Below are 19,790 nucleotides of genomic sequence, written 5' to 3' on the forward strand. Positions count from 1 at the left end.
AAAACCAACTTCACATGCTCTTGCCAGCTGTTGCAAGCCATCTTGAGAACAGAAAGATTCCTCCGAACATGTGCAACTGATATTTATACCAAACGCCTCTAATCTTTATCAATACCTAGAAACAACATTGACAGGGTTTGTATACTAAAAAGTCTAGTTCCCCAGTCAAACTCTTACGAAAAAACATACTGTGGTTATGCTAGAAAAACAACCTTGACAGGGTTTGTACGCTATAAAGTTTAGTCTTGAAGTTAACCATTCCATGGTTATACCTAAAAACAACTTTGACAGGGTTCGCATGTGTTATGAAGTACATGGTTACAGTCTGACATAAAATATGTCAGGCCAACATTGGTTGATTGAATTTGCATTGTAAGGTATATCAGGCCTATCAGTAAGGGGTCAGCGATTGCTCTTGTGCGCGCAAAGGCGTGCTCAATTCTAAGAAATGAGATAATAGATGAGCCATTAGTTGCTCCCCCAGTTCTAAAAAACGATATGTGAATATGAGGAAGAGAAAAAGAACAACCTAATGGGTGCTTATGGACTGCCACCCATGTATAAAGGAGTTTATGGACTGCCTCCTGCCCATGTAAACCTTTTTAAGAACATATTTTTAGTTGTACTCGTTAAAATGTTGACGATTTCAAGAAAAAAAGTTGAAGTTACAAAACACTTTATATTTAATTTTTTAATTGTTTGTTTTGTACTGTGTATTTATTTAAAACTAAACAAGTAAATTAAAAGTGAGTCAACCTAAATACACCAGACATTTCTTTAACTTATTTTAGCTGAGATAAAGGTTGTTTAAACCTTCAGTCTTTGGACTTTAGCGTTTAAATTGTTGCCCTGACTTTATTTTTTCGAAATTTTTCACAAAATTTCTGTATATTAGGATCGCTAGCACAAACAAAGTTATTAAAGCTCGGGCGCGCGCTTTATCTTGCGGTCCTTTTTTTACTATGTCGTGACAGGGTTGACATAGTCTAAATCTGCGCTTATTTGTTGTATAATATTGGTAGCTTTTTTAATGGATTAGTAAATTTAGTTAAATCCCAGTTGGAAAATAGCCTTTAAGGGCCACTGATAACCCAGAATTACACTGCTGCATTAGATATATTTTTTTTTTTTAGATAAAGCTAGTAGATAATAAGTATGAAATCATAGAAAATGCCGATTACAAAGGCACCAAAACTTAAACAACCTTTATGGAAAGAATGGGATTTCAAAGCACAGAAAAAAGGTCAACATGGCACAGTATATTTAGTAAATGGTGATCATTACACTGGTGAATGGAAAAATAATCAGAAAAATGGTATATGTTGTTTTGGCAGAGATTTATATCTAATTTATATTCCAATAAATATATTTTTATCTTCCACATAGACAACAAGGACCCTACAATAAATCTTTTTATTTTTTAGAAAACTTTTTTTTATGGGTTTCCAAGATATATATAAGTCTTAAAAGTTTAGCTAATTATGTTAATTAATGGTAATTAATCAAAGGTAAGCTTTAACAACAGCATACTGTCATGAAATTTACTTCTGTATAACAAACTAAGGATAGTTTTCTCTACTTGCCAGTATGTTGGTTCTGCTCTTTGAAAAAGGCACTGGATGTGTTTTTTCTTGCTAAGAAAAGCAAGAACAATGTTCTATGCGATAAATTATAAATTAGCTATTGTATTTTGATGTTAAAGCATCAGTACATTGGTTTGATATCAATTATTAGAAATTTTAAAATTGTCGAAATTATAGTCTAATATAAAATCCACTTGGGCTTAAATTTTGATGATGTCAGCAGTGGACTGTTCATAGATATGAAAATTATTTATAGAAATTTGTTGACTCATTGCATCTAATGTGTTGAGTTTAAAACTCTGATCACAATAATGTATATAGGATTTTGTGTTTTTAACAAATGGTTAAGGAAATTTATAAGGGTTTGAACGTTTCACTGACTTAGGAAAAGACCTATTAATGTACAAAAAAAATTTTTTTTAATTTTTTAACCTGTTTTCTCTATTGTATAGAGTTTGAAACGCTGATCAAGAAAATGTACATGATCATGTTCTTTTGATAAAAGGTGGAAGAGTTATGCAGGTTTAGATGTTTTTGGATCATGTCATCAACTTGTCAGTTCTGAAAAGGGTTGACTGAACCAGATTTAAAAAAATTGCCTCAAGATTGGTCTCAGGTGGTCCCTACTGACCCACACAGGATATGCTGTCAATTATTTCCACCCGTTTCCAAGTAAAAAATCATAATGCAATGGCTTTACTAATGATAATTCAGATATTGACGTCAAACTAATGTACTAACGGCAAGTGCTACTATGTATAGGTAAACAAATAAGACATAAAACTTCCTCTTTGTAAATGTCACAGATGGACACACATGCTTAAGTTTCATATTATTATATAAATATTTTGCCCTAAGGTTTATTGGGGTCTTTGTGATAAAAATTAGCTAAATTTTCTTTTGTGTTGTTGTTATATGCATAATGCTGTTATAAAAAAGCCTTCTCACATCGATGTGCTGTGCTTGTATGGTATATAGAACTCTTATTAAAACAGAAATTGAATAACTACGAATAACTATGGCTAACAAATCCAAAATTGAAAAAAATATACATAAATATTTTTTTTTCATGCAAGCAATTTTATCAGTTTCCTAACCCTGGCCAGTACATGAGAAATAATTTCCTAAGGGACCTAAATTTTTAAGTATTTTTTCATGAAAACACAATTTTATCTGCTTTGTAACCAAAATATGATATTTATAATAAAATATTATTTCCTATGAATTAAAATTTGTGGGAATACATAGGCTTATCAAATTTAATTTTTTATTTAAAGGGGAAAAAATCATAGTATATTTATAAGTTGAAATAAGTGGCATATTTCAAGCTAGAAATAACTGACGTCATCTCCTATTTAAGTAACTAGAAAGTTGAGAAGTTCCCCAAAACTGGATCATACCACCCATTTCGGAACAGACGGGTTGATGACATCATTATAATGTATTTAAACCTGAATATCTCTAGTTCTTCTGCCTAAGTGGATTTTTATGCAGGCCTTATCAACTATGTAACTTATAATGTAAAATTAGTTTTAAGAGCTCCCATGTGATGAAGGGAAAAGAAGTAAATAATGTTGTTGTGTATAGCATGTAGGTAGCAAGTGAGTTTGCTTTTGAAAAAATCATTATAATAGTGACTTCTGTTACAGGTTGCTAGTAGACAAGTAGAAAAGTAGATTAAGTAGACAAGTAAGATAGGGTAGAAAAGTAGATTAAGTAGACAAGTAGATTAAGTAGAAAAGTAGATTAAGTAGAAAAGTAGATTAAGTAGATTAAGTAGAAAAGTAGATTAAGTAGACAAGTAGATTAAGTAGAAAAGTAGATTAAGTAGAAAAGTAGATTAAGTAGACAAGTAGATTAAGTAGAAAAGTAGATTAAGTAGAAAAGTAGATTAAGTAGACAAGTAGATTAAGTAGAAAAGTAGATTAAGTAGACAAGTAGATTAAGTAGACAAGTAGATTAAGTAGAAAAGTAGATTAAGTAGAAAAGTAGACTAAGTAGATTAAGTAGACAAGTAGATTAAGTAGACAAGTAGATTAAGTAGACAAGTAGATTAAGTAGAAAAGTAGACTAAGTAGATTAAGTAGACTAAGTAGATTAAGTAGACAAGTAGATAGGGTAGAAAAGTAGATTAAGTAGACAAGTAGATTAAGTAGACAAGTAGATTAAGTAGAAAAGTAGATTAAGTAGACAAGTAGATTAAGTAGACAAGTAGATTAAGTAGACAAGTAGATTAAGTAGACAAGTAGATAGGGTAGACAAGTAGATAAGGTAGACAAGTAGATTAAGTAGACAAGTAGATTAAGTAGAAAAGTAGATTAAGTAGAAAAGTAGACTAAGTAGATTAAGTAGAAAAGTAGATTAAGTAGACAAGTAGATTAAGTAGATTAAGTAGAAAAGTAGATTAAGTAGAAAATTAGACTAAGTAGACTAAGTAGATTAAGTAGATTAAGTAGACAAGTAGATTAAGTAGACAAGTAGATTAAGTAGACAAGTAGATTAAGTAGAAAAGTAGACTAAGTAGATTAAGTAGACAAGTAGATAGGGTAGAAAAGTAGATTAAGTAGACAAGTAGATTAAGTAGACAAGTAGATTAAGTAGAAAAGTAGATTAAGTAGACAAGTAGATTAAGTAGACAAGTAGATTAAGTAGACAAGTAGATTAAGTAGAAAAGTAGATTAAGCAGATTAAGTAGACAAGTAGATTAAGTAGACAAGTAGATTAAGTAGACAAGTAGATAGGGTAGACAAGTAGATAAGGTAGACAAGTAGAAAAGTAGATTAAGTAGAAAAGTAGATTAAGTAGACAAGTAGACTAAGTAGATTAAGTAGAAAAGTAGATTAAGTAGACAAGTAGACAAAGTAGACAATGTAGACAATGTAGACAAAGTAGACTAAGTAGATAATATGGCCTTAAATTTAATTTTGAGCTAAATTACATGGTTCTAACACAATTTAGTAAACTGCTATAAGATTCTTTATCTCAAATAAGCCAAGTGCCGACGAGACTTTTTCCAGAGATAAGATATGCTTATGCCAAAACACAGTCAGACTTAGAGTATGCTTATATTGTGCTTACTATACTGCAGCCATAGGAATCTAAAAATTAGGGAGACAATAATTTCAATTTATTTTTGCCACTGTTGTGATGTAATACGACGGCACTACGACGGCAAAAAACATTGTGTCACTAAAATGAAGTAGAACGGCAGTTGGGTTACAAAATATTTTTGTTGCGTGTTATTTTTGTTAATCCCATACAGATTAATAGTTCCAATTCAATACTGTTTTTTCCTTGACCATAATGATAAAAAATCACGTTTTGCGTGTTTGTTTTGTTTTCCAGAAATACTTTTAAAGCCAGATGTTCCATTATAATTCTTCACAAGTAGTTAGAAATAAAAATTAAAGTATTTTCCGATATTGATGTGAAAATTTCAGAAAACAATTATTTGGACTATTTTAGACAACTCTTGGTCTTAAATTACCTCAACATGTAAATAAATACTCTTGTACATTTTATATAGTGGCGTCAGCGTTATAAAATACGTTTTTGACCACAATCTTGTGGCATGATAACGGCTTGTCACAAGCAAATAATGTTGTGTAATTATACTAACTTGTTTTTTGGCAAACGTAAAATAATTTAAAGGAACGAAGTAATTAATATTGTTGTGCCAAAAATATGGTAAAAGAATAAAAATTTTCCTTGTTCACTCATTTGTTGGAAAAAAACTGGAAAAAAAATCTTTTGCCGTGTCAGTGCAAAGTAAAGAACAAGGCAAAGAACGAATGCCGTCGCCGATTCCCATGGCTGATACTGTGAAAAAAATTATCAACTTAAACGTTGAAATGGTCCTGTTTTTTTCTTTAAAAACACAAGGCAGTTCAGATTTATAGTATTGTTAAGTCTCATAATGTATAAGAAGTCTTATAATGTATAAAAGTCTATTTAATGTTATGTTTAGTATATGCTTAAAAAATCCCCTATCTAGGCCTCAGCTTATTTGTGTTATGCTTATAAGAGAAAATATGTAGCTCAAACAGCTTCAAAGGTACTATTTTCTTTATTCTAACAGTAAAACTTTCTTTGGATTTATATTGCATATTAGTTACTCGTGAGGTCTTAAATTTCAAAAATTTTCGAAGGTACCCACAACCATGCTTCATTTTCAAAACCAATTTGTCGACCCTGATTAAATTTCTTTCCTAGTTGCTCTAATGTATTTTATAAAAAATAATTTTTTGAGAAAACATAACTGATTAACTAAATAATTGTAGGGAAGGGGACACAGTTTTGGAAGAAATCTGGCTGTTATTACGATGGTGATTGGAAAGATAATTTAAGAAATGGGTTTGGTACGTATAGCAAGCCATTTAGCAGAGATGGATACAGAAAAGTTTATGCAGGAGGTTGGAAGAATGATAAAAAGCATGTAAGTCTCTAAATTATAATGTTAAAATTTTGTTTCATATTAGCTAAGTTCCAGTCATTTCACACAAGCCTGATTTTCTTTGAGCAATGTATTTTTTGATTTCAGCAAAAGCCCTGTAGAAGTGTATTAGAACGCACTCATTCATACATCACTGAAAAAAAGATTAATAATATAGAAAAGAAATTTGAAACTTCCATTTGTAACACATGTATACGAGCTTCTAAAACACCCACTGTCTTTGTAAAATTGACTTTTCTTTAACGACTCTCTTTTCTTTACTTCATCACGCATTTTCAAATCGTCATAAACGTAAGGATTTTTTTTCCACTTTAGGGTCATGGTACGAACTATTACACATCCACTGAGTACTACGAGGGTGAGTGGTATCAAAATACTCGGAGTGGTTGGGGCAGGATGTATTATGACAACGGATGTGTCTACGAGGGTGAATGGTTTAATGACAAAAGAAACGGGTCTGGCATGTTAAGACTTGGTATGTTGTTGAATATAATGTTCTAAAACAAAAATAGTAACAATACGACAGGCATGTCCACATACATAGCTCTTCATCCAAAAAAAAAATTAAAAATATATATATAGCTACATTATGCTTACACTAAAAAAAGTTCAGGCCTGGAAATTTGTGGAGTCTAGGTAAACGATCCATCGTTACATCGATTTGAAGCTGACGGAAACGATTAAAACGTTTTTTCGTTTTCGCGAAGTAGACCTTGCGGAAACGATACGTTAACGGCGGTAACGATTAGCTTTAAATCGATAAAGGAGTTGAGAACCATTTTATAATCGCCCTGGTTAGTGACAAGACCTACCCCATAGTAGTAAAAATTATAATATAAATATATATATATATTATAATATAAAATTATTATAATTTGAAATATTATTAAGGGAAACGATATATAGTTACCGTCTTTATTGATTTGCCGAAACGTCGCGGAAGCAAAACGATCGTTTCCGCCAAATTTCCAGGCCCGAATATAAATATATATAAAAAATTGCTAAAAAGAAAAAAAGTGGAGAAAATCGATAGAAAGCACTGTCCAACAAAACAAAACACAAGAGAGAGTGCGTTTTTTTAAAAAAAATATTGAATAAAGGAAAATTCAATTAACGCATAACTGATTCACAAAATTGATTTAACTTTCTTTTAGCAAAAAAACTTTTTATCGAGCGAATTTCTTTAGGAAGTCGATTGAAAGAAGTAGTTGTTTGTTACATCTTCGAAATTGTTTGGCGTACTTTATCGAATTTTGTCAGCATTTTGAATAGTTTTTTTGTGGACAACAACTTCATTTTTCAATAATGATAACTTTTAAAGCTGTGATCACCAAATGCCATTCTTGTTTTTGTTTAATAGGTAACAAACCCAAACGTGTTCAGTATGGCAGTACTTATGCTGAGTGATTAGGCCTGTTTGCTGTTAGTCTCCTTCTCAGATCTTCTCAATTGTACTTTTAGTTTGCGAGTTCAACCCCAAATACATTGCACGATTTTGTAGTATGTTTTTTAGTGCATCCAACATTTTATCCAACATTTTGATTCGAATGTTGGATGATGTTGTAAAAAAAATTTTCGAATTTCGGAATTTATAAAAAAAGTGACATTTGCATTTGAGTTGCTTCCTCCAATACGTTTCATCCAGCATGACGTGTTCATTCATATGACTTTTCACCATGGAGGACCTTGCAGCTATCATGATTTTAAACGAGATATTAGATTCCGATGATGAAAAACAGACCAGGGGAAAAACACGAAGCTGGCTAAAAAGGAGAAAAGAAAGAAGATATTTTACAAATATTATTCAAGAACTGATAATAGAAGACAGACAAGGATTTCGGGAAATGTTCTGGATGGATGTGGGATTTCGAATTTGAACTGAGCAAAAAATTTTAACATATCTCGCCAAGGGAAAGATGGTGAGACTAGACCGAAAACATTCGATTGTCAAAAAACGTTCAAAATGTGCTCCAAAATTCGAAAATTACGTAATATACTTAGAAAATCGTAAAATGTTAGAAATTTGACTCAAATGCAGCCAACATGAACATTCATGAAAATTGTTCTAGATGAAGCTAAAAATGTTGGATGAAAAGTTTGACCGAGATCCATCCACCATGATTTTTTTCTTCTTTTTTATATTTGAGAAATTTTGGTTTAACTCAAATGCATCCAACATTTCATCCAACATCAAATATTTACGATGTTGGATGAAATGTTGGATGCATTTGAGCTGGCCTTAAGTAAAGCTTAGTTTCCATTATGAGTTAACGTGAGTTAATATTGATGAATTACATTTCTAATCGACGCTAAGTGGAAACGTGTGGAAAATAAACAACTCAAGACATAAGTTGACTTTCATTAACCCAAGCATTAGCATGATCTTGTAATCAATTGTTTTCATTTTACAATCACACTAACCCTTAAGTTAAAAAAGGTCAAAAGGATACCGACAGTTTGCCGTCTACAGAAAATTGTCATAGATAGTACGCAAAGAAATTATATTTTAATGACAGACAAATAATTAATTGTTTGAAAATAAGTTTAAAAATACAAATTATAAAGTTTATTATTTCAGAAAGTAGAAAAATTCTCTAAAACTTTTACCTTAACGGTGAAACGGCGAAAAATAAAAAAGAAAAAAAAAATTATGTTGAGAAAAAAAAAAAATTATTTTTTATTTAAAATTTATTAAATATTATTGAAAAAATGCGAGAATTGAGTTTATTTTTTTGTAGAAAATATAAATTCTACTAGTAAAAATAACTCATACGTAATGAAATTAAACCATAAAAAATAACCAACGTTAACTCATGTTGCAAACCAGTCCAACATTTCAACATTTTTAACATTTTTTTCATATGTTGGATGAAATGTTCGATGAAAAAATTCATGTTGGGTGAATCAAAATTTTAGGTTTTTGGGACTGCTTTTAAAAACATTCGAACGATAAAGAGTTCATTCATTCCTGAAAAACAAAATGGCGGACGGAAGGAATTCTGCAGTGCTGCTTTTGTTGCTGAACGAACTCGTCGATTCAGACGATGAAAAACCAATCCGCGGGAAAACAAGAGAGTGGATAAAAAGGAGGGAAAAAAATGGGTATTTTAGTAATATCATTGAAGAATTAAAGGGAGATTAGGGAGATTTCGATTTCCTCCTTCTTTTTTGACAATTTTAATTTTTTTTTTAAATTTTGAAGTGATCCAAACCAGTCCAACAAAAATTGCATATTGGATCAAATGTTGGACTGGTTTGCCCCGCCTTTAGCCTATAATGTAAACCAAGCTTAAGTTTAATGCACGCATACGTACCTTTTATTTTATATAGAAAATGAAAACAGGTACGAAGGAGAGTGGAAAGATGATAAAAAGCACGGTGAGGGGAAGTTCTACCACTTAGACAAAGGTCAAGTTTTTATTGGGACATGGGTTAACGACATCGCTAAATGTGGTATAATGGAGGATTTTAATCGGGAAACAGCAGCCGATGGAACACAGTACCCAATCCCAGAGGTATAACTGTTCAATTATCACCTCTTGGAATAAAACGCATTCTTATATAATTATGTATTTACTTGTATTAGGAAATGAACATTTTTTGTTTTGTTTTTTAGTTAAAATTACTGGAACCGAAGAAAGTGCTAAGCGACGCCACACAGGCTTTGGAAAGCTTTTAAAAAAGCTTTTGAAAAAAAACTTGTGAATTTGTAAATACAAATGTTTAATAGCGTGTTAAAAATAATTTAATTTTGTAAAAATATAATTTGTCTTTTACACGATTTCAGTGTTTCCACATGGGTTACTAAGTATTGTCAACTTCGTTCCCAGAGCTTTTTTTCTTTTTTTGGCATATCGGACACAGGTGACGGCGCGTAGAAATTATTTTCTGATATTAAAAATACAGAAGTCCCTAAGAACGAAATTGTAAGTGTGGTCATACAGCCACCTCTCTGATTAACAGACAAGAAGTGATTGCATTAGCATAGCTATGGTCAGAACCTTACATCAAACTGTAGCGGACATTGTGCACTGTAATTGACTTACAGATTTTCGTTGCACGTAATAAACTTTGCTAATGGAAATTCTGTTTAACCAACGGCCAGGGAAAGAAAATGTAAATGTTTTATTTTACATGCTTATTTTTTATAGGACTTTTTATTTTTATGACACTTAAGTATCTTTTCTGTCCGCTCTAATGCTTTCTGATGTCCATAGAAACATGTTAAATAAAACCACAGTTATGTCGATTTGAGCTTTTTCTTCCACTAAGGAAAGGTAAATAACCATGGGTTACCTAATTTCGATTCCTATCAGAACAAAGCAGGAAGCTAAGAGTCTTGAGAGTAGACGCTTCTAATTAGGGAAGTCACACGCACTCACTACCTCACTTACCCACGCACTCACTAACTCATGCACTCACTCACTAACTCACTCACTATGCACGCACGCACTCGCTACTCACGCACGCACATATTCACTCACGTACTCACCTATGGAGTTATATATGGGACAAAATTCGTGCATGGTTTTCGTCGCGTCGTAAATGCTTTTCGTGGTGTCGTATCTTTCTTCGTGGTGTGGTTTTTGTCGCGTCGTATCTTTCTTTGTGGGAGGGTTTAACGTTTCGTCGAGTCGTATTTTGTGTTCGTCGCGGCGTATTTCACTTTGCGGCGTATTTCACTTCGTGGCGTATTTTACTTCACGGCTTATTTCACTTCGTGGCTACTTCACTTCGCGGCGTATTTCACTTCGTGGCGTATTTTACTTTGTAGCGAAAATTTTCATGCTTTTTTAACACGAAATTACTAAATTCGTGTAGCACCTACAGAAATCCAAGTCGCATGAATAAAGTGCAGTAAAATAAACAAAACCTTTAGTTTAGTGCTAAAAATTATATTCTATTTTTAAGTTAGTTTTACATTTTGTGATTATGAAGAAATATTATGTGTTGTGTAAGAGTTTTATGTAATAATTTATGTTTATGTAGTTAGTTTACTTGATTTTTGATATTTTCATCCAAGCTCGACCCCAGCACCTTTTACGTGGCGTCGAAAAGGCGCTGGAACAGGCTGGTCACGTGGGCATCAAATGAACCAGATTCTGGTTCATTTTTAATTTATGCAAATTCTTCATATTTACGATTTTGGCGATGGGCTGGGAAGATGTGGTACGTGTTTTCAAGCGGCTGAATAATGTTTTCGAAAAGTATGAAAAGTTGCCCTCGTTTATTTTGAAACCAAAACAAGTTCAATGTTTCGAGTATTTAGGAGAAGGACACCACGTTATAGCTGTTTTGCCTACTGGGTTTGGTAAATCGTTAATTTATCAACTTTTACCCGACTTTGTTCCAGAACGAAAGGCAGGCAATATTGTACTTGTTGTCTCTCCTTTAACATCAATTATTCAAGATCAGTTAGTAAATTTAAGTAAAGTAGGCATTGAATGTGGTTTCTTACAACTCGAAGACCAAGCTAATAGCCAGAGATACGAACCCTTGTTTGAGGAAGATTTGAATGATGCATCAAATTCTGTTTTTAAAATTTCAAAAAGCATTGTTGCAGGCAAATGTAAAATTTTATTTGCACATCCAGAGTCACTGTTATCAGATCAGGGAAGGAAGATATTACGATCAAAAATTTATGAGGAAAATGTTGTGGCTTGTGTGATAGACGAGGCGCATTGTGTGGAATTATGGTGAGTATAGCTAGCTAGCTAGTTTTCTTTGTATAACATAACATAACAAAAATCTACATACATAGCTATTATAAAAATAATATGCCTTAAATATAGCAACTAAATATATATAAACAAACTAATATATATTATATATCCATTTATAAAAGTTTCACAAACAAAATATATGTATATGTATAGCTATAATAATTGAATAATATAAATTTATCACCATAATACAGTTAAGCTAAAAAATTGATGAATTACTGTATGTTATATCTAGGGGTGAAGAATTTCGTACAGAATTTCAAAACTTATCAGTTTTACAAGCATTCTTCCCTCACAGTATCATGTTAGCTTTGACTGCAACTGCTTCACCAACGAAATTACGTAATTTAAAAAAAGCTTTGAAAATAGAAAATTGCAAAGTGGTTACTGCAAATCCAAATCGTAAAAGCATTTTTTTAAAAAAAGAAATAAGAATGAGTAATTGCAAAGGTTTAGCAGGATATGAGGATATATTACTACCTATCGCAACAGAGTTAAAGCACAAAAAACAAAACTGCCCTATGACAATTATTTATTTAAAGTTAAAATATTGTGCCTATGCATACAGATTGTTTGAAAGAATTTTGGGTGAGGATCAATATGTTGATCATAAAAAACATCCATCTTCTCGACTTTTTAATCAGTATCACTCACCACAAACAAAGTTGATGAAAACAACTATTTTAGAAGAAATAAAACGTGAAAACTCTAGAATAAGAATAATTTTTGTATTGTTTGTCACATTTTTTAACTGATTTTTAAGATTTGTACGACTTATGTTATTTATTCAATAAACATGTATTTTTTACCTGTTTGCTGCAGCCACCTTCAATAACAAGTACTGTATTTATTCTTTGCATTAAGGACAATTCATGCCATCTGTGCTGCATTAAAATTGAGTAAATAAAACACAATTTTATCTGTAGATCATGCTTTTCTTTTCTTGATCTTCAGTAATGAAGTCGTTTTGAGGTTGTTTTGTTTTGCCAAGTTCTTTAGGAAGTATTTTTGTGTTTGACTTTATGTCTGTTTCATTTGTTATGTTTAGTAAGGGCGTAAATTGTAGAGATTTTTTTGACTGGAAACAGTTTTTTTGGACAGGATAATTTTCATTTTTAATGTTGATTTTTTTTTGGTTTTGACTGCTGGTTTGGTGAAAAAGCTGCACATCTTTTTACTGTTGTTTGCTGTTGTAAATGGATTTGTTGTTGTTGTACATTATTCTGGAAGTCAAACATTTTATTGATAAACCTGTCACACTTTAAACAAATTGTTGTAGGCAATAGTTCAAACTCGGAAACGTTTAATCCACATGTTCTGAATATTTTGTGATGTAAGGATTTTTCCTTTCCACTTTTTGAAAAAATTCTGGTCAAGTGATGTGCTGATGTTTCTTCAGCACAAATTCGACACACTCCTTTGCCACTTTTATAAACTTTTTAGGCGTAGATGGCAACATCTTCTGCAGCGAGAGATTAACAAGAAGAGCACCTGCAACACTTCACTTCTCTCTAGAGCCATATTTATGAATGCATTACCTAGCTGGCTAGCAACAACACCGACTACTTTTTAACAAAAAATATCGTATATTTGAAAGAAATTCTTACTTTAGCTAAGACATCTTTAAAAAAAGGTGGAGAAAATGAGATTAAAAAGGAAAAATAAGGCTTTTTAAGGATTTAAAACCACCACCAACAACGACGCCACATCTTCCGGTGCCATATTTGTTTATGTATCACTTTTAGGATTTTTGCTGACGCCAGCTAAAAGCGTTGCATAATTAGGGTAACGCCGTGGGCCAATCAGATGCGATACGGTGACCAGCCTGGTCCAGGGCTATTTCGCTAGAACTATCAGAAAGCGCAGCGCCGTTGAGAAGCAAATAGTCCTGGGGACGAGGTTGATTTTCATCAGAATCCATTTAAACTACAAAATAGATAATAGATTATACAGTGTAGGATGCTTAAAATGTATAGCTAGCTAAATCTATAGCTAAGAATGTATCGTTTATTAAAAGAAAAGGACAAAAATAATAGCTAGCTTTACCCAATAGAAAGACCAAAGCCGCTAGAAAGAAAGTGAAATATATTGTGTAAAAGCTTCACGAAATTAGTAATTCCGTGTAAAAAAAGCATAACTATTTCGCCTCAAAGTGAAATACCCCACGAAGTGACATGCGACACGACAAACATGAGATCACACCAACATGAGTAATACGCCACGACGAAAACTATTACGAATCAAAGAAAACCAAGCCACGAAGAAAGATACGACACGACGAAAAGCATTACAACGCGACGAAAACCATACACGAATATTGTCCCACATATAACTCCATACTCACCTACGCATACACTCACGCACTACTTTCAGTAGGTTACACGGTTGCTGACTTATCTAAGTCGTTCTCTCCATGTCTAAAAAATTTGCGTTCGTCATAAGCTTCTTCACAACTGACTACAATTTTACCCCCAGGTTTTGGGTTATGTTCTGCGACAACAAAGTCCATGGGACATTACTTCTTTGCACGTAACCATACTAATGACGTTTGAGGGGAGTTACAACGAATTTGATGTCTGGAATTTTTAAATTCTGCTGCAGCGATTACGAGCTTTATTTTTCCAGCAAATATGGCATTAAAATTCGGAGTTTGGTTGATGTTTTTAATTTAACTAAAAACGTGGGCTGTGTGTTCAGCTTCCGTGGCGCAATTGGTTAGCGCGTTCGGCTGTTAACCGAAAGGTTGGTGGTTCAAGCCCACCCGGGAGCGTACTTTTTTCTTATAACTATACAAATTTTTTTTTCTTTTTTTTTCAAAATATGTAAAAAAAATTCTTTTCAATTAAAAATAATTCATATAAACTGACATAACGATTTTTATGACGAAATCAACGTTATCTATCTAGTGCATAACGCCATCAAAAAAGGCCTTGGGAACGAGCTTACGATGGCGTCATTTTTTGCAAGGGGGACACATATACATATTTATTGTTGAGGAAACATTTTCGTACTTTTTACTGACAATTTTCCTCCTGAGAAAAGGAATCATTTTTTTGCCTATAATGCAATTTGACAACTGAGAGGTTATCCTCCCAGACTGCCCTAATACCATATACCACGAACGTCAAACGGCGGAACCAACCCCTTCTCTAATTTAAATCTCAAATGACAGAGATCAAACTGCGGAACAGAAACGAAATAGAGACAATGTCTTCTCCGTTAAGAAAATCTCTACTGGTCTTCTGAGTACTTCTTCTCCTTAATGGATAATTCTTGCAGTAAAACAATGATAAAATAAAACAAATTATTAAAACATTGATTGGTGATAAAATGACCATGGTAAACTACATAAAAAAAAAGAGAAGTTTACCAAATGAACTTAAAATCGCTCGAACTACACTTTCTTTTTCTCTTCCATTATATTTTTTTGTTTGTGTCATCTAAATATCATAAAACAATACTTTGCGGAACTGTGTATTCTCTCCGCAGAAAAATATTAAAATGAAATATTTTTCAAAAAAAGGTAGAAGAAATGTTAAGTGGCATAACTAAGTTGGATCAACCTAGCATTATAGCTCTTTCCCTTTACATAGATATTTAAATAATTTAAATAATTGCAAAAATGTAAAATATGTTGTTGCTTAGAAATATAAAATCGGGGAAAAAATGATGTAAGATTTAGTCGAAGCATATTTTGTATGGTTCATTTGTAAATTCCCATTCTCCCCTTTGCTATTCTACAGTTTTAATTTCACTGCGTGATATCACATTTCTGTTGACCACATGCTTTCAATTTCTATGGTTATTTCCTGGAGTTATTAGTTTCCTACAATTATAGTACATTGTTTTTTAATAGTAATTATAAAAGTAAAAAGGAAAAAAAAATCTTGAGTGTATAGAAACCACCCTGTAAAAAGGGAAAAACCCAATTGCAATCGTTTTACCAATGGTGAAAGTATGTTTTATAATTTTTTATTATAAAACGGATTAAAAAATACGGAGAAGAGCAAAAATCTCTTGAATGTGTTATAAAGCTTTGTGGATTCAACATTCGCTTATATTTTTCGTGTCTAGCTTTACTTCAGGAGTTTAAAGGAATCCAACACAAAACATTAGTGGAGTTTAGAATCCGAAGCCTGCTCCACTGACGACACAATGTAAGTATAATTAAATGAAATATTACATTATGTGTTCAAATTTAAGATGTGTCATTGCCGCAAATACCCCCCCCCCCTTGCGTGCTACGGTAAAGAATTTTGTGCTCGAGATAAACGCTGGATCCGGTAGAAGCAGGGGTAGGGGCTTATGGTGATGTAACCTACTTCTTTTAAAAGCAATGGATTAAAAAAAGTAATTCGTGTCATTTTTCTTATTTCCGTGATAAAATGATTGGTGATCAGGTAAAAGAAGTCATATGTTTCAAATATTATATATTATTTATTACATATTTAGCTGGTATTCCCCATCCTTGTCTCCAGGGTTTGTTGCCTGATGTCGAAGCTGCTAGCGCTTATTTGACGGCTAACCTGACACTGGTACAAGCTGGTTTTCATAACCATTATATTGGTTATAACCTCCTAGGTTTGAATAACAATATAGCCTGCTTTAGTATGATAAATTCATTAATGATAAACACGATCCAAAGGGTCAAGGTCTAGTTTATATTTCTACAACTGGGTTAGTAAGATAATTATGTGCTAAAAACTCGCTCGTTCAACCTCACCCCTAGGATTTTTAAGCTTTTTGCAAATATAAAAAGCCTCACAATTCCTTGGGACCAGGTTGTCGTTCATTGTGTTTTGCAAAAAAATAGTTTCCAACAGTAATCAGGTCAATCTTGTTAAAAACGTTTTGCTCTCATGATCGATCTTTGCCAGGTTTTAATATTTCTAGCCTTTGAAAGGGAACCCTCTGCAGTGGTACTAATTGCGGGATTTACGAGCAGTAAACTGGAGATGTGCGCTAAGTTTCGAATAAGCCGCCTTTCTAAAAATATTAGCATTTCGGATTTGAGTACTGTGCCATCAACATCAACTTCATCCTTATATGATTCTTTAACCTGTTTAATTCCAGAAGCATAGACTTTTCCTTGAACACCTTGAAATAGCAGTTCCTCAAATTTCTCATAGGTTTCAAAACTAGGTTGATTAAATAGGTTTTTGATAGCAGTGATGATGTTGTCGTCATAATAAGTCGCACGGTGTATTTTTCATCTGCTGTAGTTGGGTGATGAGTAGTACTGTTACTTTCATGGCCTTCACAAAAGGATGGGGTAATTTGGCCTTCTCCGCTTTCTTGATAGCCTTGAATCGTCTACAGGATGATTTTCGGCCTCCTAAACAACCTCCTGGTATAGTTTACTTACACTACACTTCTTATGTATTGTTTAACTATCAATTCAGTACACCTCTTACTACTGACTACTAACATATCTTTCTTCTGTAATGTTGCAGAGAGGTTATCTGTAATCATGAATAACCTCTTTCCAAGACTGAAAAATGAAAAGTCGTCATTTGTCTCTGGCAACAAATGGTACGTGCTTTGACTTCTGCAGCAAGTGATTCTGAAAGACAAGCCTCCCAAAGTAACATTAAGGATAATAATAATATTCTTTTCGAAATACATACTTCGAACTGCGTGTGGCACATAACTTGTCCATTGATGGTTTAAAGATCTTGTCTGCAAGGACATCGTCATCCAACTCAGTGTCTAATGTTTCCTTTTATACCCAAGTAATTTTCTTTTTTTGGAGAAGACTTGACTTGAATACATATCTCACTGTTGTACAGCTGTCAAATATGTTTATTTTAAACTAGTGAATTTATAGTAAAAATTATTATTCGTCACTTAGCCAAAAAGTGGGGAGTATGTGTCGTGGGACCTGCAGTTGGATTGTTTAGCAAGGAGGAAAAAAAATTCAGCACCACTAATTTATATGGTTCAACAGAGCCAAATGTTTTCTTCATCTTCGGTATATTCTATATAACAGTATATGTACTGTTTGAGGTCGATAAATTTCTGCTACAAAACTTCTACCGGAAAAGTATTCAAGTGATAAGCCTCTGAAAACTTAAATTTCGAATGTATTCGCTTACAAATAAAAAATGCAAAGTAAGCATAAAATAACTGAGGAAAACCTGCTAAAAAAATAAAAAAACATAAAATAAACACAAAAAAAGGGATTTAAAGAAAAAACTCTTTCGGATTAGGAGATAATCAAGCAAATACTCGACAATGTAAAACGGCACATCAAAAACTATTTTTTGTCCAGCTTGTTACTATTGAAGGTAAGAGTTTGAGGTTATATCAAAAACTTACAGCGTATCTTTGATAGTTGTAAATAGACATAGCTATGTTGCTGGTACTTGGAAAAAATTCGTAGAAATATCTTAAGATTTAACGTTTTAAAATTGTTAATAAAATATAGCCTCAGATAATATTAAGGGCGTTGTGAACATCTTCCACAACAACGGAAGATGTTGTGTTTATTCGATAGAACTCAAAAGCACACAAGAGAAAAAAAATTACATTATAAAACCCAACATAAGATTTACGATTTTTCTTTGTAGAAACTTTGAAAGTACTGCTCAAAAATTATTAGAGATCCCTTTCTTTACTTATTTGGCGTAGCTATTTAACGAATAGTCTGCCTTTTACGAGAAGTAGCGATTCCAGCAGAATGGAATAAACGCGTCGAATAAAATGAAGATTATCGTTGTTTTTATTTTTCTCATTCTTCCAGAAATACAACTTATTTGCGACATTAAACCAGCTATTAACGACCGATTGTGCTTTTAAAGTTGCAGTTACGACTAATTAAACGGCAAAGATAAGGTAAGTGCACAATAGTTGTATTTTTTTATCGTCCGTTAAAATATAGTAGCTACAGCGGAAACTGTCTAAAGCGGACACCATTGCTACAAAAATGTATCTGCTTTATTGAGATTTCTTACTGTTTAGACAATAGAGTGTTCCTGCAGCATATTAAACAAAGTTTTGGTCTTCTTTACTTGTTTATCCAATACAATGGCAATATTTCAAACAGAACGTGACTCTGTCATGCGTGAAATATCGAATCAAAATGAGGAAATATACAAGTTGCATAACAACAATAAAACAAATGTTGCAAAAGTTAACGATGAAATCGACACCATAAAAAATGATCTTCGCACTCTGAAATTGCAACATGAAGAAATAAGAAAAGCAGTCCTAGAAAAAATGAAAGAATTCGACAAGTCGAAAAAGAATTTAAAGGCTCATACACCTAAGGTAAATGACGAAGCAGCAAAGAAAGACCTTTCTACGATAGCCTCAGATGTTGAAAGCATGAACAGAAAAATGGATCATCTTAGTTTAAAACAACAACTGTTTGAGAATGTCACATACGACGGGCGAATTTTGTGGAAAATTGATAAAGTTCAACACAGAATTCAACAAGCAATTGCCGGAAACGTTACTGCATTGCATAGCGCTCCTGCATTTACAGAAAAATACGGCTATAAATTTTGTGGCAGGTTGTACCTTGATGGCGATGGCATGGGAAACCGCACTCACGTGTCTGTGTTTTTTGTTGCCATGAAATCAGAATATGATAATCTTCTTAGTTGGCCAATGAAGAAAAAGGTTACCTTTCGATTGTTCAATTTACAGAACAGATTAAATGATATAACTGAAAGCTTTTATGCCGATGAAACTTCAGAAAGTTTTCTGAAACCGCAACAAGAAATGAATGTGGCAGCGGGTTGTCCATGCTTTGCCAGTAAAGAGAGCTTATTGTATGGCGGCTTCATCAAGGATGATTCGTTCTTTATTGAGATTACAGTGTTATGAGCTATAATAAAAAGTTATATTCTATTTGAAATATTACTACATTCACAACCGTCACAGCTACATAATAAAAGCAGAACTGTAAAAAACTTTATAGTGTGTGTATAAACAGAATTTTTCAGTTGTTAATATAATAAAACTTTTGATAAACTTTTTTAACTCCTAAACTCATTACACGTATTTTTCTAGGTAACTGTACTCAAA

The 19,790-nt window shown here is 32.7% G+C and overlaps 3 protein-coding genes and 1 non-coding gene across 4 annotated transcripts; all 4 read left to right on the top strand.

Annotated features, from left to right (window-relative positions):
* Nucleotides 1-1,115: 1,115 nt before the first annotated feature.
* On the top strand, nt 1,116-9,801 carry LOC130623609 (MORN repeat-containing protein 3-like). The gene is made up of 5 exons (XM_057439112.1): nt 1,116-1,315; nt 5,864-6,018; nt 6,352-6,511; nt 9,367-9,551; nt 9,653-9,801. Exons 1-5 carry the CDS (start codon nt 1,171-1,173, stop codon nt 9,713-9,715), a joined length of 708 nt encoding a protein of 235 aa, XP_057295095.1. The 5' UTR covers nt 1,116-1,170; the 3' UTR covers nt 9,716-9,801.
* A 1,348-nt stretch (nt 9,802-11,149) lies between these two features.
* LOC130623610 (uncharacterized) lies at nt 11,150-12,988 on the top strand. The gene is made up of 2 exons (XM_057439113.1): nt 11,150-11,732; nt 11,995-12,988. The coding sequence occupies exons 1-2, from the start codon at nt 11,188-11,190 to the stop codon at nt 12,512-12,514; spliced, it is 1,065 nt and encodes a 354-aa protein (XP_057295096.1). The 5' UTR covers nt 11,150-11,187; the 3' UTR covers nt 12,515-12,988.
* Nucleotides 12,989-14,455: 1,467 nt separating this feature from the next.
* Trnan-guu (transfer RNA asparagine (anticodon GUU)) lies at nt 14,456-14,529 on the top strand. The gene has a single exon. It is a non-coding gene; the product is annotated as a tRNA-Asn (tRNA).
* Nucleotides 14,530-15,730: 1,201 nt separating this feature from the next.
* Nucleotides 15,731-19,736, top strand: LOC130623613 (TNF receptor-associated factor 3-like). The gene is made up of 3 exons (XM_057439115.1): nt 15,731-15,916; nt 18,502-18,593; nt 18,720-19,736. Exon 3 carries the CDS (start codon nt 18,786-18,788, stop codon nt 19,587-19,589), a length of 804 nt encoding a protein of 267 aa, XP_057295098.1. The 5' UTR covers nt 15,731-15,916; nt 18,502-18,593; nt 18,720-18,785; the 3' UTR covers nt 19,590-19,736.
* Nucleotides 19,737-19,790: the final 54 nt, after the last annotated feature.

Source organism: Hydractinia symbiolongicarpus, chromosome 13 (assembly GCF_029227915.1).
Source record: "Hydractinia symbiolongicarpus strain clone_291-10 chromosome 13, HSymV2.1, whole genome shotgun sequence".
Taxonomy (NCBI): Eukaryota; Metazoa; Cnidaria; class Hydrozoa; order Anthoathecata; family Hydractiniidae; genus Hydractinia; species Hydractinia symbiolongicarpus.

What these genes read in the sequence shown, in the direction of transcription:
- LOC130623609 (XM_057439112.1), top strand. Translation starts at nt 1,171, where the DNA reads ATGCCGATTACAAAGGCACCAAAACTTAAACAACCTTTATGGAAAGAA. An exon ending in GAAAAATAATCAGAAAAATG is followed by an intron (nt 1,316 to 5,863) that starts GTATATGTTGTT and finishes AAATAATTGTAG; the next exon opens with GGAAGGGGACACAGTTTTGG. An exon ending in GTCTGGCATGTTAAGACTTG is followed by an intron (nt 6,512 to 9,366) that starts GTATGTTGTTGA and finishes TATTTTATATAG; the next exon opens with AAAATGAAAACAGGTACGAA.
- LOC130623610 (XM_057439113.1), top strand. Translation starts at nt 11,188, where the DNA reads ATGGGCTGGGAAGATGTGGTACGTGTTTTCAAGCGGCTGAATAATGTT. An exon ending in GCGCATTGTGTGGAATTATG is followed by an intron (nt 11,733 to 11,994) that starts GTGAGTATAGCT and finishes TGTTATATCTAG; the next exon opens with GGGTGAAGAATTTCGTACAG.
- LOC130623613 (XM_057439115.1), top strand. Translation starts at nt 18,786, where the DNA reads ATGGCAATATTTCAAACAGAACGTGACTCTGTCATGCGTGAAATATCG.